This window comes from Elephas maximus, chromosome 15, assembly GCF_024166365.1.
Source record: "Elephas maximus indicus isolate mEleMax1 chromosome 15, mEleMax1 primary haplotype, whole genome shotgun sequence".
In the NCBI taxonomy this organism is placed as follows: Eukaryota; Metazoa; Chordata; class Mammalia; order Proboscidea; family Elephantidae; genus Elephas; species Elephas maximus.
Window position 1 is genome coordinate 70,470,370 of NC_064833.1, and position 18,417 is coordinate 70,488,786.

General features: G+C 41.8%; 2 protein-coding genes across 6 annotated transcripts in view; one reads left to right on the forward strand and one right to left on the reverse strand.

The window, feature by feature from the left end:
- Positions 1-10,775, reverse strand: part of LOC126058679 (translation initiation factor IF-2-like) — a 37,531-nt gene extending 26,756 nt beyond the window's left edge. The window contains exons 1-3 of the mRNA XM_049853901.1: positions 10,383-10,775; positions 10,068-10,295; positions 6,758-6,864 (exon numbers count right to left, since the gene is read on the reverse strand). Coding sequence (XP_049709858.1) covers positions 6,758-6,864; positions 10,068-10,295; positions 10,383-10,775 — 728 coding nt within the window. The remainder of the gene's footprint in view (positions 1-6,757; positions 6,865-10,067; positions 10,296-10,382) is intronic.
- EYA1 (EYA transcriptional coactivator and phosphatase 1) overlaps positions 9,868-18,417 on the forward strand; it is a 438,130-nt gene continuing 429,580 nt past the window's right edge. For 2 of the 5 annotated variants that reach the window (XM_049853552.1, XM_049853554.1), the window contains exon 1: positions 9,870-10,133. The gene's annotated coding sequence lies outside the window, so the exon portion shown is untranslated. Of the gene's footprint in view, positions 10,523-18,417 lie in introns of all 5 variants that reach the window. The other 3 variants (XM_049853553.1, XM_049853551.1, XM_049853550.1) reach the window with 3 other exon arrangements.

An 18,417-nucleotide genomic window follows, 5' to 3' on the forward strand; every position in this document is an offset into this window, starting at 1 on the left:
AAATCGGAAAAGGCGGGTGAAGGGGTCAAGGTTTGGTTCGCGGGAATCTGTCAGGAAAAGGGCATCGAATTTGGGAGTTCTGTGTCTTTGCCTTGGAGCGCACATGGTTACGCTTCGGCTTTAGCTCTTTAAAGGCGGTAATCCCATTTGGGTTCCTAAATCTACAACCAAAAGGCTGGGTGTTCATGCATTGAACACGTATTGACTGATGGCCCACCACGGGACCGGCACTGTTCTAGACACTGGGTAAACGGCGACCTAATCTTGGGCAGGTCACCCCTTGGAGTGTCAGTTTCTTCATCTGCAAAACTGCCAGGTCTGGACGGCTACAGGCCGCTAAAAACCTTCCCGCTGTCAAATAGGACACAGGCCCGGAAGGGTGTGCCCTCCGCTGATGGCTGAGCCCCCTACTCTAGGCTGTGGGCGGGGAGAAGGACCCGATAGGCCATTTTGCTTGGGTCACTTCTGAGTAGGCAATAAACGATTATTCCTCGTGCCAAGCCAGCAAAACAAAACTGTGCAAGATTGCGGAAATCTGGCTAACTCGTCCTGGTCACAACAGGCTCGTTTTCCAAAATAAGATCGCAAACTCCGCAGGTATCTCTTCTTAGTGTCAGAGCAGGTCTCTGCGGCAAGGGGGCAGGCGTTAGGTCCTTTACAGCCCAGGGTTAGGGACCCGGCCCGCCCTCCCCAGGAGACACTTGCCCCGGCTTGGGATCCTACTCCCGGCCGGAGCTCGGAGAAGAAATCGATTCCAGCCCGCCGTTGCCGGGCCCCTCGGCTGCTTAGTCCGCGGCCTGCGCGCCACGGCGCTGCGGGCTGAACCCTGCCCCCCCGCGCCCACCTCGACGCCCCGAGCCGCCGCGGCTTCCGGGTGCCAGTTTTCACCGAAACTGTAGCGATGGCTGCTATAGCTTCGCGATGTTTGTTTCTAGCAGACGCTGCGAGTGCACGAAAGGACCAGGGGGAAGACCTCCCAGGCGAGCTGTGCCCTTGGGGGTCACCACGCGTATTCCCCTGCGCCTGCGAGGGCAGCGTCTCCTAGCGCCAGGACAGCTGAGCCTCTGCCTCCTTTCAGCCGGGTCGGCTCTTCCAGGCGCCACAGGTGGCGGGCGGGCGCGGCTGCCCCTCTCCGGTCCAGGCCTCCGGAACCACCCTCAGCACACGAGGCCCCCACCTCTGGCTCCGTTCCCGCCTGCGGCCTCCTAAGCCTCCACCTCAGTGCCTTCTTCTACCTTCCCTCGGAGGGTGTAAAGCCTCCCGCTCCTTCTAGCTCATTCCCTCGCCCCCCTCCCCAACCCTTCTACCCCGCGACTCGGAACCTGTACCAGCACTTCGCAACCGCGTCGAAGGGCCGTGGCCGCGGCGGAGCTAGGGGGTGAGGCGGGGAAAGGAAGGGAGGGGCGGGAGGAGACGGACTCGAGAGAGAGGCCGTGGCTTGGGGCACACTGATGCTTGCAGGGCTAAGCAGAAGCAGCTGCCGGTAATAGCGCCGCCGGAGAGGCAGCGGGCTTCCCAGCCTGGGACGTTTGCGGCCGCCGCGGGTGCGCGGTGCCGGCGCAGTCAAAGGCTACAGCCTTAGGAGGACCCGCAGCTAAGGTGCCGGCTCAAAAGGCAGGCCTTAGCTGTAGACCCATCCAACCCGGCATGCAACTGAACAATCTAGAGAGTTTTTCTGATCTGGCCCTCCTCACCAAGAGGAGGTGTTAAAACGCTCCCCAGCCCCCACTTCTCCCACCTAACGAGCTCTCTCCTTTTCCCTCCCAGCACCCATCGAATGGTGTTACATGGACGTTATTCAAACCTTTATAAGGAGGTGGGGCAGCAGAAGGCAGTTCAGGTCCCCTCACCACCTCCCCCTCACACCCAGCATCCTTGCAGAGATGGCCAGTCCAAACACTTCTAATGTTTTCTGAGGTCAAGCAGCAAGGACGCGCTTTACTTAGGGGTATCCCTTTATCTTTTCACGAGTACTTCCGGAATGCTAAATAGGAAAATGCCTGCTGCAGTCTCAGAAGCTTAGACAAGTGTTACTTGCAAATGAAACATTTGGAAACTTACGAAAATTAATAAACACGTAGACTCTCACGACAAGTCATAACAACTTATTTTATCTATCATTTTATGTTCGTCCCTGATCCACCTAAATACTAACCCCCATGATTTTATTCAGTTTACACAAACCACAGGCATTTGGCATTTGGTCTTGTGTTTTATTCCAATACATCCAAGAATTGGCAATTGCCCTTTAAAACCTACTAAATACATACTTGAATTTGGAAAAAAATCTCGGCTCAACTCATTGCACGTACATTTCACGCAGTATTTTTTTTTTTTCCAATTGGAGGAAAGTTCTCTGAAGTCCCACCCTCAGCCCCACCCCACCCCCAGTTAGAGCCTCAGGGCTATTTTGCCTCTACTTTCACGGCCCCTGGTTCCACTACTGAAGGAATATCTAGTAATAAAATCTTTGCGGTCCCAGAACATAATCAATCTAGAATTTCTTCCTTTGGATGTTTACATCATGCAGAGTTTTCGTTACAATCTTGTTAACATGTTTTGTTTAATTCAAGACATGTTAGAAAAGAAAAAGTAAAACTGAACAACATTCTTTTGGGGGCGTGGACTATTTTTCTTCAGTTCTGCCTTGGTTGAGATATCAGTGGTAGCTGATCATTTTGATTTCTCTTCTTTTCCAAACAAAATTTGTTTTCAAATTTACTTATCAATATGATGCATCTATGTTGTCTTTTGACTTTATTTACGATAACATATATATATATATATATTTTTTTAGCAAGAAGTTGTTATATTTTGAATACCCACAGAACTTCTGGAAATAAACCACTCTATTGTCTCTATCTGCCTACCTGTTTAGCTACCCAAAACATGTCCAAAAGGGTGTCTTTTCATCTTCTCTAATTCTTGAGGACTTGAGATCTCTCTAAATGAATGGAATTCAAATGCCCTCTTTGAGAGAAATCATGCATATCTGTATCTTGGATTTGGACAAAGGAACTGTTGATAATCTTTGGGAAAATGGTCTACTACTGCTTAGCCACAGTGCAAAGAACAGCGTCTCTTTGCGGCTTCCTGGCAAAAATCCGCACAGCCGAACTGCATGTACCTTTGTGTACATAGACAAGGCACTGTTCGGGCCATAATCTTCCCTCTCTTCCACTTTTATTGAAAAAGTGCAGCTGTGAAGAACCAAAAACAATATATATTGGAAAACAAAAAGAGAAATTCTCAACTTCTAAAGCTGTACCATAATTTCTAGTTTCACTTCTCTTTCCCTCCTCCCCCACCCTCCTATCTAATTTGCAAGACCACGTGTGCGGTTCTGCATCCCACAGCCTCCTCTAGAGTTTCTTAGGTAGTTTTTTTTCTTTCCTCTTAAGTAGTCAGAAAAATAACGCCGGGGAAGGGGGTCGGGCGGGGGCGGGGGGGACAGGGAGGCCTGAAATCGAATTGCAAAGCCACCAGGCAGAGCGACTGACGCGCTTGCACACAGTACCAGAGCCGGGGTCTCCTGGGCATTTCGGAGACCGCATCAAAATGTTCCAGCGTCCAGGGCTTGAAGAAAAAAAATCGAGCCTTGCATAAGAAGCTACATTTCCGTCGACTGAAGGCCAAGTCGACTAAGAAAACCCTCCTATCTGAGGTGAATTTCGCTCAACTATCTGAAACCGGCTCAAATCGTTTCACGGTCTTTGGTCATGCGAATCCTCCCACATGGCCACAAACCCGCGCGTCCCCCAGGGTCCCTCGCTCTCTTTCTCTCTCTCTCTTTCCTCAAGCTTCTCAGCTCAATTTTCACATAGAATAAGCCATCCACTTTTTATTCTTTCAACTACATTCCCATATTTCTTGAAAGGCAAACACCCCTTTCCGACGCAAACTGTCTGATCAGCATTTTCAGCTCACACTTAATTTCCAACATGCATTCACAATCCCTGTGCCTGGCCTCACTCGAAATCCACTTCCAACAGCGCACAGGACAGGTAAACGCGCACTGCCTTTTGCCTTCCTTGGTGCCATTGCTTCCGATGGCAAGTAAGAATTTCGTGCTGCTAGAAAGCAACCCAGGCCCATTAAATTAGATACTTGAGACCGCTAAGAAATCTTAACCTCAAAGATTAAAAATTTGCTATTTGCCATCGCATCGCAGTGATGACAGGGTTTCTATGATTATTTTCTTTCTCATATATATGCATATTTAAGAAGGAACAACTCGTTTTTCACTCCAATAAATATTTTGCCCCGGGTTTCCATCACTGATTTTGACAGTTACAGACATTACTTGAGATTTCCTTTTGAATATATAAATAAATTCTATGATTTGAAGGGAAATAGCTATATCTTTTTGGATTTAGGCAAAACACTGTTAGGCATTTACCCTTCGATCAAGAGGACATCAAAAAGTGCTCTAAAATTTCAGAGTAAAAAATATTTCAAAGATTACAGAGTAAAAGGGACATCAGCTGCCAGCATCCTGGGCATTCTGAAAAGCAAATGAAAGATTTATTCATTGCATTCCTCCCTTACAAACTCACTAGAAACACGTGGCTATGACTTTGTTAATATATAGTTTTAATGCTATGTAAAAACCCTAGTTAAAATGATGCTGTAAAGCAATTTTAAGTTTTGTTCTTTAAGATAGCTTAAGCAATGATACATTTGTTTGATACAATACCCTACCAAAACAAAAATAAAATATCTGATGCTAGAAAAGAAGCCACATGGAGGCAAAAAATAAAACAAAGAAGAAAAAAAATCAGACCAAAAACAAAAAAAAGTCAATTCCAATCAGCGATTCAGCCCTCTTTATATCTGACTAATATTCGAGAACACATTAGGTTTTCATTACCAAAAATACCTCTTCAGAGCCTCTTGTTACATGTTAATAAAGACTATTTCAATGATGAAAACATAATTTTCCTTACTCTAAATATTTTATGCTTAGTTATCAAACAATGGATTTCTGCTTCTCCTTTCTACCACTTCTTTGGCACTGATTTTGGCACTTAGGTGATACTTGGTTTGGCCTGCAAGCAAGGAAGTTTGGAAATTATGATTACTGCTACCTCTAGCACTATCCTTTAGGCTTATTGTTGGCCAATAGAGTGCTGATTATTTCATTTCAATGGGCCTCGGCCCACAATCTGTGCTTTTACAGAACAAACCCTTTATGTTACATCTTCAACGAGTCCAAGCTTTTATATTGTAGGCTTTCTGAAATTAGGCTGTATCTGTTTAGTTTTATTTTGCATGCTGACAGAACTCAACAGAATGGAATAGATTTAAAAATTTTTATAGTGATTTACAAGTGTAAACCAAAAGTCACCAAAAGTATTATCAACTATCTGCCAAAAAACACGGCCAGAAAATAGCAAATGAGATTTAGCCTAGATAACTGCAAGTCGTACGTCTGGAGAAATATACTCTAAACGTCATAAACTTGAGGTCCAACTCTGTATTCTCCATGAGTGAAACTCCTAATTGTTTCCGTTCTGTGGCCATTACCGTTTACTTTTGGAATACGCACTTCTGTTCTAAACTGTACTGAAAGAGCAGTAGTGTTGCATACTTTAAAAATTCTACCTGAAATTTTATTCTTGGAGGAAAAGTGGTTATTCAGAAAATTCCCTAGTGGTGAGAAAAAGAATAAATCTGATGCTTGTTTGTCACATGGTATTACAGAAATTTAAAAGAACAATCAAGCCATTGCCTTTGGGGAAGGTGTAAATATGTGACACCCACACTGAGGGGTCATATTTCCCCCCAAAGTACTTGTTAAATATCATCTCTTTATGAAGGCATTGGCAGCTTACAAGTGCATATGTTAATAAGTAGAATGGTATGGGTAAATACAATTGGAAGGTCAGAAGAGCGCCACCTGTAACAGTAGTTGAATATATATAAGAAAGATAAATGTTAAAAGAAAAGAAAAAAAATTAGATAAATATGTAGAAAGATTGCATCTCAATGACTTGGGAAGATTCACCTAACAAGAAAGATCAAGAGAACGGGCTTTTTGTTTTTTTTTAATTAATTATACAATAAACATCATTTGAGCATTAACCTTAAGCCTTTGATTTAATACAAATCTGATCAAGAATCCCAGTGTTGCATCCTCTACTTGGTCTCCCAAACGACGAGAGCATAAAGGCAAAAGTAACCTTATTTCTTTCACTCCTGATCCTCTCACTGCAAACCTCCAAAATCCCTTGTAGGATTAAATAATCTGATGGTGACTTTTAAAAGCCTTAATAGGGGAAAATATATTTCCTAATGTTAGTCAACGATAAATGGTTTAGAAAACCAGTCCTCATGTAATAAGAAATTAGATGTAAATATCAAAATTTATGGCTCATATAATAAGTTCCTGTCAAGTCAGTAAATTTCCCCTTGGTTTACCTCATACATTTTTTTTGAGAGGAAGACAGTAAGCATAGTATTACCATTTGGATTACAGGATGTTCCAGTGGACTAAAAAATCTGTATGCTCCTTTTTAATAGAAAGGTCTGAGAGCACAGGGACCATGTAGTCTTACGCATAACTCTTGTTGGAATTGAAGTGTCTTTAATCAATGCTTTCTAGCCTTACCTACCCTATACTATGAGCTAACATGCTTCCCAACAGTATTAAGTGATCTAGCTAAATAATCAAAGAAGTCCAGAGTTAGGAAAACATTATCGGTCCTCTAAAAGTTTCTTTACATTGTTCCTGTCCATAGGAAAATTCCTAACTCACCTGTGAGGAGTGGGCTTCAGCTCTTGGCTGTTCTCATTATGATCCAGTCTTCCGCTGATGCCCAGGAGTAAATCTTCGTCTTGGTGGGCTGGATCTTTATCCTTCTTCTGAAGGAAAACTCGCATTAGCTGCGTTTAGTGAAGTTTTCTATATGAAATTACATTGCCAAAGTAAATAATAAAAGAATTTTGAAAATTGTGTGTGTGAGAGACAGAGAGAGAAAAAAAAGAGAACATTTCTCTTTTGAATTGGGATTGGTGATAACCTGTCAGCATATGCAGATACAAATGCTCAAGAAACTATTAACCTAGTGATTTTTGCCCTTGCCTTTGGATTTGAGAGTTTAAATAAGATCAGGGTTTAAATGCACATTTTTCTCACATATTTTCTGTGTTTATGCCACATATTTTCTGAGTTTATGCCACAAGCCTGAGTATAACTCTACACTTAAGCAATTTTTGTGTCTTTGTGTGCAAAAATCTTTGTTATTTCTTTATTGTACATAATGTAGGATACAATACCAGTTAGGATTAACATTTTATGACATGTAAATAGATGAATGTTCTAAGTCCAATATAAACAGATACATAATTGAGTCCTTATGATATGTACTAGTTATTCACATGGAAATTCTACATATCTATCTACACATATACACGAATATAGGAATATAAACTTATATATTCTCCCATGGATAATTATGAATATATGTTTTATTGTGTTTTGGCTTGGTGTTGCAAAAGACATTTAAATTTTTGAGAATTTTATTTGTACGTGCCATGCTTGTCAAATGAAAAAAAATTCAGTTTATTTTATGTTAAAAATAAACCTTCCTTGGGTAGTATAGTGCATTTGCAGATTGCGACACTCTGCCCAGGCAGGACTGTAAATCCACACTGTGTGCCTGTGACTGATTTGGGATTTGGATTTCTGATTTGGCTGAGAGATGTGTAAAAACCTCAAGTAGTCAACAGCTCCCTATTGGCTGTGCATCTGAGGGGCTCAAGAGTGCTGTTTATTCCAGCAAGTGTCTGGAATACATTATACTTGATAAATTGGCTCCTGCTACTCCTGTTTTGGAGACTAAGAAGAATTTGTATACTCTGCTAGAATAAATGTATTTTGCCCAAACAACAGTTTTCCTTAACAGAAAATTCTGAGTATGACTGTATCTTCTGAATTTAGTACAGTCAACATTTTGAACATATGGCATTTCTGAAAGAGCAATAGTAATCTTCCACACCTTCAAATTCAGAAACTGGTTCAAAATGTAATGTTTTCATCCAAAGGTTATATGAATTGAAGTTTCTAGAAACTAAAAAAAAAAAGGTAGGATATTTGGGTTGAGAGTTTTGTTTGCTTTTTTAAGGAAATGCCAGGATTAAGGATCAAAAGAACGGCTGTATTAATACATAAATATTTTAGATTATATGATACTTCTGAATTATAAAGATTGGCTTTTAAAATATGATTTTCAAATAAATACCAGGCCTTCCATCTCTGACAAATAAACTCTCTGGCTAGTTTTTAGCGGACATTGACATTCAATTGTTTTGGGTTATTTTTGTACTCTCCTTAAATAAAATTTTTGATCACCTAAGATTTAATTGACTGATTTTTTAAAATGTTATGGGTATTCCTTATATTTATGAATGGATAGTAAGGATGAACAGTGGGCTCAAAAAGGCAAAGCCATCCTCATCAATTGACTAATTTGTCTAATATTTCTATTTGGAAAAGTATTGGGGTTTTACTGGATTAACATAATTTACCAATGCGCTGGCTTCTATGACAATTTCTCTTCACCCAATATACATGGTAAGTTTAATATAAACATCAAATAGTTTAGGAACAAAAATCAATCTTTGTGTATATTTCTAATTATTTCCTGTGTGTTGGTCCTATCTATGAATCCATAATCTGTGGTCTTTGAAGGTGAAGGATTAATTAGGCCTCATTGTTCGAACTCCACGGTATCTAGCAGAAGTCAACAGGTACTCAATGACTGATAGAAACAGTAAAGCGTGTGAATCTAGATGGTTTTGAAAAAGTGTGTACAATAATACCTACATTCATGTCATGCTTTATACTTCCTGAGGCCTCTTTGCATACATTATCTCATCTGATGTGAATAATTGAATGGGGTGGGGAAGGGCTTCCATTTGAAATGGAGAGAGAAGCACCAACATTCTGATGCTCACTGAGAAGCTATGAGACCTTATGAGAGTAAATCATCAAGGTATTTGCATATCTGTCAGTGCTTGTGATTGGGTTCCCTAATCAAGAAAGAGGAAGTTCCTGAGAAGGAGTATCTCAGATTACTGGCCTGTAATGGGTGTGTCATCCAAATACTGAAACACTACATGTTGAATCAAGACCAACCCCCATTAGGTCACAGAGGCAGAGGGACTTTAGGGTGCAACCACCCCCCACCGCAAAGAAAACACAAAGTTCAGTAGAATGGATACTGGGCTTGGTATAGGCATTTCCGCAGCCCTGGTGGCGCAGCGATTAAGCGTTTGGCTGCTCACCAAAAGGTCTGCAACTCGAATTCACCAGCTGCTCCTGGAAAACTCTATGGGGCAGTTATACTCTGACCGATAGGGTCGTTATGAGTCGGAATCAACTGGACCGCAACGTTTTTTCTCCCCCCGTTATAGGCATTGAGTCCAGACTTTCCTGCACGATTTGGGGCAACCACTAACTGCTCTGTGCCTCAATTTCCCTATCTGTAAAAAGAAGACAAGACTCATTTCTAAAATTATTTGAATCCTCGGGCGTTTTAATAAGTCTTAGTATGATTGCTTTCTTTATTCCACTCCAACGCCAGAAAAATAAAATCTCTAAATCACTCCTTCCCTTGAGGTCCACGCCCCTCCCCCCAAGACCTAGTTCCCTCATTGTTAACAGAGTAAACCCCACCACACCCTCTTACAGTCTCTGAGGGGACTTTTGGGCTCATGCTTAGGAAACGCTGGGGGGGCCAAGGCTTGCTAGACACCCCGCGGGGCGTGGGCAGCAGGCTCCGCTTGTCGCGGAGGGGCGTCTGGGCCCAGGGAGGGGGCCGGGGAGGCGGGGAAGGGTGCTGGGGAAAGGGCTCGCCTCGCCACGCCGGCCCTGGTGTCGCCGCGCTCGGAGAGTCGCGCAAAGGGCGCCCCTCCACCCGGAGGCACAGAGGCATTTAAAAAGAAAGGAGAAAAAAAAAAAAAAAAAAAGTCACCACTGGCTCGAATTTCTGGAAGCCAGAGCAGGGTTTTTGCCCTAAACCGAGACAGAACCCCTCTTAGCGCTGCCCCGGCCTCTCCGTTACCCGTTTTCGGTTTGCTTTTGGGAAGAACCGGTTCCTCAGCCCCGCGTCGCCGAAGTTTGGCCACGAGTAAGTCCAGCCGCCGGGCCCTGGTGGCCAGCCGCCTCCCCTCGCTCCCCCTCTGCCCACCTTCGCACCGCTGCGGCGGCGGCGCTCCGCTCCTGGCCCTGGCCGCTCGGCCGCCTCTGGCCTCCTGTTTGGTAGCCGTGACGAGGAGACTTTGTTGTGAAACTAAATCTGACCCTTTGGCTCCGAGGCAGCCGCCGAGAGCCGGGGGCTGCTGACGCCCCGGCCCCCGCCCGGCCCGAGCGGCCCCACCCGGGCCAGGAGGGCGGCGATTGGCGCCCGGGGAGCGGCGAAGGGGCGCCGCCGGGGGACCGGCCACCCCAGGCCAGCCGCGGCCCGCACCCCACCCGCCGGGGGCGCCTCGCGGTCTCGGCCGTGGGCACCGCTGCCAGGTACGCGTAGCCACCTGGAAGGGCAAACCCGCCTCAGCCCCGCGCGCAATAATGGGGGCCGCGCGGCCTGGCCCGCAGTCCTGAGATGAAAGGCTTCGCCCCCGTGCCAGGCAGCATTAGGGCGCTGCACGTGGTGGGACGTGTCTGAGACCGGTTTGTTTGCCTTCGGGGAGGTGGTGACTGATTGGGACGTTGGGGGACGAGGGGAAGTCGTCTTGGCCTTATTTGATGCTGTGATTGCTGTCTTGGACATATGCTTGCTCTCGAAGCTCCAGTAATGAGAAACATTTGGGGGGCAATCGGGGCAAGCAGATATTTATTTTAGCTCTTTCTGGCCCCCGTGGTTCCTTCCTTTGGCCAAAAGTGGGTTGGTTCTTCCAAATCAAAGAGGCCAGTTAAAAGAAAAACCAAAACGCATTGCCATCAAGTCGACTCCGAAGTAACATAAATTGGACGAACCACCGACAATGACGGGGCATTATTATTTCTAAATTATTATAAATAATTAGGACAGCAAAGACAAATAAACAAGATCCTTGCTTTATGGTTGATGGAGCTGGAGGGAGGACGGAAATAACGTGTACTGTGTAAACAAGCCTCGTTATTTTCATTATGTTAATTAAGACCTGCTCTTTTTTTGTTCTGGTAGCTTGACTGACTAAATCGTCTCATAGGTAATCATCTAGGTCAATCATCTCATAAAACTAAAGACTTCTTAAAATGCAAATTTGAGTGGAAGAGAGACTCAAACCTATCAGAAAATATGCACTGATTACATATTCAAAGATAATGGAAATTGTCTGTTCAGCACAGAGAATCTCAAGCTGTGAGAGGGATGTCCATGTAGGCCAATGAAGGCATCCCCCCACCCTCGTCAGACAGACTGTAGTGTCCTGTCTCTCTTGCTCTGAGCTGTTCTTTCAGCCAGTACTGGAAAATGTGCTGTGCATACCAGGCATCCTGTTACATGGATAAAAATGGTTTCTGCTTTTCAGAAGCAGTCTAGAGGACAATTGAGACCCAAGGTGACTAGTGCTCTGATGGGGAAAACCAGAGGTGTGCCAGGCTTCCTAGAGAAGAGGACTGGATGGGTCCTGAAGGATGTGTAGGAGTTTGGGTGGAAGGAGAGTTGCCAAGTTGACAGTCATTGGCACCAGGGGTGCCTCGAAGTAGTCTGGTGTAGCTGCAGGTAGTTAGCAGAGGCCACAGGGCTTTACTGGGGCCAGATCAGGAAGGGTCTTGGATGTCAGATGGTGGTAAATTAGACCTATTCCCTTCTCTGGGGAGAGCACAGTCTGACATCGTCCACAACTTGGAACATGGAGAGAAGGCAGAGGAAAGTACTGAAGGAGATGAGTCACAAAACAGGAACTATGAAAAATCTAATAGTGGGATTATTTGGCATATAAAAAAAGTAAAAATGCTTACAAAAGGTAATTAAATAGAGGGTGGACTACACTGAAAACTTTGTTTTACTAATTTTATTTTACTAATCTGAAATGCAGCTTCTAAAAGTGTCCAGTTTTCCTTAGTTTACTTACATGATCTAGCTAAAAAAATTTTTTTATGTAAAAGCTAGAGGCAATTAAGCATTTTATATTATAAGTTATATGGCCTCTCATCCTTTGCAAAGTGCTTATTGTCATCTGTTCAACACATTTTTTGAGCATTTATGTAGGGTCACCATGAGTCAGAATCAACTTGGCAGCAACTGACAGCAACTATGTATAGAACGTATTATCAATCTTCTCTATCTTTTAAATTGGTATTAATTACTGTTGTACAGATGAAGAAGCAGACTCAGAGAGGTTTGATTTTCCCAAGATTACGGAATTGATCAGTGCCAGAGTTATGAACACAAATCCCTGCCTTCCTATCCCAGGTCCCCAGTAGTCTTTTTCTCTACCCTTAGACTCATCAAAACTGGCTCTGTTTTTTTTGGCTTTCTTCCCTTGAATATTTCTACCAGTGATTTGAAAGAAGAAAGCTGAAGTAATGGTTTTTAGATTGGCAGATTACGCCAAACTGGAATGGATATCTCATTCACTGGGTTACAGAATCATGAGGCAAAGAAAATCTGAGTCTGACTGATAGGCAGAAACTAACCAGATGAGAGTTTCACAGGGAAGAATCAGCTCTCCAAATGCAGGACAGAGGAATCATGACTTGAAAACACTTCATGAGCAGAAGAGTTTGAGTTGCCTTAGTAAGTGCCAATGGTGTCCAGATCCAGGAGGCCACTGACCGACTGGATCAGAATATTAAGTAAGTCATTTAACAAAGACAAATGGGTTTGGGACCTAGAGCAGAGAAACTTTAAGGAATATCATTGTAATCTTCAGATATTTCAGTGACTATTTTATAAAAGATGTTAAAACACGTATGTTTGTGTTGGTGCACTAGACTTGACTCTAGAGAAGAGGGCTTTGGTGGGTCAATTTTAATTCATTATGTGGATAAACCTTCTAAAGGTTAAACTGTCCTGCTGTGGACTAGGTGACTTGACAAGCTTGTGGATTTCTGTCCCCAGCAGTGTTCGAGCAGAAGCAGGTGAGCTATCTGCCAAGGATGTTTGTGTGATTCCTGCCCCAGGTGGAAATTTGCATTCCACGATGTCCTTCTGTGGCTCAGTCACAACATACAATACCATGTAGATTCCTGCCGTATTACGTCACCCATTAATTCTTTTTTTTTTTTTTTTAATGGAACTGAAATGGAGACAAATTTCTTAAACTTTTCTAGCTTCGTGTTCTGTAAGTTTCCTTTAGTTTTTGGAAAGAGTAAAATACAAAGAAACCCTGAGTCAGTGCCTCTTTTTCTGAGAGCTTAATGATTTCTCCATGACTGTCTTTTGATTTTGATTGACTTTTTTTTCTTTTCCTCTGGGCCGTAAGTCCTGCAAGTCTCATTCTATCAGGCAGCCCTTACTCTGGTCTAGAAGCCACTAAAAGTGAGAGTCAGCATCCAGGAAATGAAGACACTGCTTTGCTAGACTTTAGTTGTGATCGTCAGGGGTCTGGGGAGTGATGTCAGAGCAGAGGAGGAACGTGCTTATTCTCTAGTTCCTGCTAAACCGACACATGTAATATGCATTAATTCTAAGGTCTAGTGATGAACTTGGGTCCTATATGAAATGCATCACCTAATGAGCTAGATATTGACATCTGTGCCTGTCCATGGTTGGAATTGCCTTTGGATTTTAGCTGCAAAAGAAAATAAATGGTACTAAGAGTCTGAGAATTGAATATGCTTTCATCTTATTTTTATAGATAAAAATGTTTTCTGATTCTTGCCAGCTGAGCTGACTGAGCTGAGCTAAGCTAAGCACAGATGAGGTACTTTATTTATTTGGCCAGAGTGTTACTGCAAACCAGACTGCAATTCTCATTTAAATCCTTGATGGGGGGTGGGGTGGGCCTTCAGAATCATATTAATTTTTGACATGTCAATTGAATGTTAATATTAAAGAACATTATATGCTTTTTATTCCTTGCCTCTTAAACCAAGGATATGTTCTTAAGCCCATCCTTCACTTCTATACCTAAAAATGAGCTTTATTGGTTGTTAAACCTGTCCAATTTACTCAAGAAGGAGTCAGTGTCTCTTACATTAGAGAGGACTATTGGTGGATGAAAATCTAAATAAAGATCAGTATTAACATCTTTTTTTTTTTTTTGATGGGCAAGGGCTAGTTATTATTCCCAGTGAAGAAGGAAGTCACTATCAAAAATTTGTTTACTTCCTCAAGGGTATAGGGAGAAAAAGGTTTCCAACTGAGAAGATGTGAGCTGTGGCTTACTTTTTAAAATCAGTTTTATTAAATGTACAGTTTGGTGAGTTTTAGCAATTATGTACACCCATGTAACCTCTAAGACTAAGATACAGAACACTTTTATTGCCCTGAAAAAATCCCTCATGCTGCTTTGCAGTCCATCTATCGTCCTTCCACTGCCTGACTCCAGGCAACCACTGTGCTGCGTCCTGTCCCTTCAGATGAGCTTTTGTGGTGTATTTTTTAAATCTTTAGAGGTATTTGGTAGCAGATTGTGCTAGAAGTTAAAAAACAAAACAAACAGATTGCCGTCTAGTTGACTCCAACTCATGTGTGACCCCATGTGTTTGAGTATAGCTGTGCTCCATAGAGTTTTCAGTGGCTGATTTCTTTGGAAGTAGATTGCCAGGCCTTTCTTCCAAGGTGCCTCTGGGTGGACTTGAACTGCCAACCTTTTGGTTAGCAGCCAAGGGTATTAACCATTTGTACTACCCAGGGACTCCCTATAAAAGTAAAGGAAGTAGATATTTCATATGCTTTCTTTTCCTTTTGAATAATAAAATTCATTATTATTTATAGTTGTTTACTTAATTCGAACAAAAGCAAACATAACTGCTGGGTGGAACCAGCTTCGTTTGCCACCAGTTGAACTCATTGCAACCTTCTGTATAACGATGAAATATTGTTCGGTCCTACGCCAGCTTCATGTTCATTGGTTTGCTTGAGTCCATCATTTGGGCTATTAGTTGTTCTATAGCATAAGCTATTTTAAAACTGAAACTATAGTCTTAGTAAGTTGAGAAACTTTCCATGATACCTTGTGCACAAACAATATTTCCATGATACACTGTACACAAACAACATTTGTGGAAGACTAGCAATGCTCTAAGTTCAGTAGATGTGGCAGAATTATTGTAGGAAACTAGTGAAATTCTAGATAAATTTACCATGTGTGATTGTGGTTCAGACTATTTTCTCTTGGATGCTTGAATTTACTCGCTACATATAAGACTTAAAAGGCCGTGGTTCTCAAGCAAGGTGCTACAGCACACCACATCTGCTCAAATCTATCGTATATGTCACGCCATCATAATCAACCTGCAACATTTACATTTTCTATGTGTGGGTGAAAGTGTTTTTATGACAATGACTGTCAGACTCAACTGACTAGGTCATGTAACATGGTGAGTCACATTGCTGGGGTGGCAGGAAAGAGGAAAAGTTATCATTAGGAAAATGATCAAAATCCCAGGCTTACTGGAATGCATTTTGACCGCGTCTTGAGTCCATAAAATCAAGTCCCATTCAAAGAGCAACACGGGATGTAGAAAGAGCATGTGAAGAGTGTGATAACCATACAGCTTTTATTGGCCTTACGGTGTCTGTACCAGTGATTTAGTTAAGGCTTTCAAATGTCCTATCACAATTTTTAGTATTCTAAAGTTTGCTATGAAGACAAAAATTTGGAAACCTCAGATATAAGGATATTTGTGAATGCTGTCAAGATTCCAGATTACATTGGTACCAACTTCATCTGAACGTTTTTTGTATGACCTCTGTGTTTAACTATTCTACCAGGGCCAGTGTTGTATATGTATATATACACACACAACACTTAAATATAATTCACTTATTCATATATATATATATATATATGAATTTGACCTCACCTTATAAGGGTGACGGTTTTCAACTGCCATACCTTTTGATCCTCTAATTATATAGTTTGGAATTTATACTTAAAGAAATAACACAAAAGAAGGAAAAAACTTGATGAATGAAGATGTTGAAGTATTATATATGACATGAAAAAGTGGAAAAAAATCAAAATTCCAACTTTATACATAGAAATATCTCCCTGATGGAATATTACATAGTTTTAAAATGATAAATGTGTAGAGTCTGAAATCCTTAGGACACAATGTTAAGAGAAATCAGCAGAACACAAGCATGAAGATTCACTGTGGTTATGGCTGTATAAAATTATGTGTGCATATAGACAAGTAGGGCTGATGAGATTATGGGTAAATTTTTAAAAGTTTGAATTAGAGTCTTCTTAATGTTGTTAATATAATAAATGCTATATTAAAATAATTTCTAGGTCTAATGTTCCTGAAAATATAGTTTGATTTCAACTTTAGATAATTTCCAAACTAAACATACATCATTTTCCTAATGTCAGTTCATCCGACTGTCTACATGCTTTCCATTCTTCCTGTGAAGATAGAAGTAGCAGATCTGAAACTAGGAGTAAGTAGCAGAAATATGGTAATTTTATTTAGAAGTCCTGTAAAGAACAGACAGTTTTCATCTTAAAAACTGTAAAACAACAGTATCAGTAAGCCAGTGGAAAATCTTTAAAAGAAAGTTAGTGTAGCCCTGGAGTACTATAGAAACCATGTCTGTAGCTGGAGAAGATGTTGGCCACAGGATAGCTCAATTTTTTTTATTAATGGCTTCAGTGGTTTGGAAAGGGCTCACTTGATTATTCCCAATCTTTGTTTTTCTTTATATAACCAAATTTCCTAGGAAGGTGAGGAAAGCAAAGCAGAAGCGACAGAGATGACACCTTGTGGCTTCTGGAGCCCTGGGATTGTGAGCTGAGGAGGTCTCTGGAGGCCATTTATTCAGTGATTCATTTCACTGCTGGCTTCTGTTTATAAATTTTCTGGAGACTCCTTGATTTGATATGTTTATTTAGTTCTGTAGTTGTAGTCTTCTGGGGATAAATTTTAGAATAACCCTTTCTTTTCTGTAAAGCCGTGTCTAACCTGTGGTTTTCTTCTTGGGAATGTTAAAAAACTCAACACTTGGTGAGAAGGCACAGAATAAAGTGATGGTGTGCTGTAATGAAAATGTTGTTTAATCCAAGGAGCCACAGCTATTAACAGTGTCTGATGGATCGCTGGTTCATTGCAGATGATTGTGTATCATCTAAAATAATACCCATTTTTCAAAACCAGCAGGAAAACTTAAAATATATTTGATGTATAAAGTAAACAGATATTTCCTTTTCTTCCCAATCATATTTCTTCCCACCTCCATCCCTACTCTGTTTTTCCTCAATCTAAGAAAGTTTATCCCAAAGGCCTACCTGACTTGACCCTTTCTCTATCCACCTCGAGCCTCTGTAGCCTACACACTTATTCCAACTTCCTTTCTCTCAATTTTTTTTTTTTTTTTTTTACTGTGGTGGAAATATATACAATAAAACATATGCCTGTCCAGCAATTTCTCCATGTAAAATTCAGTGACATTGATTACGTTCTTCAAGTTGTGCAACCATTCTTGCTATCCTTTTCCAAATCATTCTACCACTGTTACCATAAACTCGATGACCCCTAAGCAAAATTTTTCTTTTTCTCTCCCTCCCATTTCTGGTGGTGGTGGTGGTAACTACTAACAATTTTTGGTTTCTGTATATTCTCAAACTGTATTGAAGGATTCTATGGGCAAAATATTGAATGACGCAGGAGGCATCAAAAGAAGGTGGAAGGAATACGCAGTCACTGTACTAGAAAGAATTGGTCGAGGTTTGATCATTTCAGGAGGCAGCATATGCTTAAGGGCTGATGGTACTGAAGAAAGAAGTCCAAACACAGAAGGCATTGGCAAAAAACAAGACTCCAGAAATTGACAGAATACCAATTGAGATGTTTCAACAAACGGGTGCAGCGCTGGAAGCGCTCACTTGTCTGTGCCAAGAAGTTTGGAAGACAGCTACCTGGCCAACCCACTGGAAGCAATCTATATTTGTGCCCATTCCAAAGAAAGATGATCCAGCAGAATGTGGAGATTATCGAATAATATTAATATCACACACAAGTAATTGCTGAAGATAATTAAAAACCGATTGCAGCAGTACATGGAACAGGGAACTGCTGGATATTCAAGCCAGATTCAGAAGAGGACGTGGAACCAGGGATATCATTGCTGATGTCTGCTAGATCTTGGCCGAAAGCAGAGAATACCAGAAAGATGGTTATCTGTGCTTTAGTGACTATGCAAAGGCATTCGACTGTGTGGATCATAACAAATCATGGATAACATTATGAAGAATGTGAATTCCAAAACACTTAATTGTGCTCATGAGAAACCAGTACATAGATCAAGAGGCAGTCAT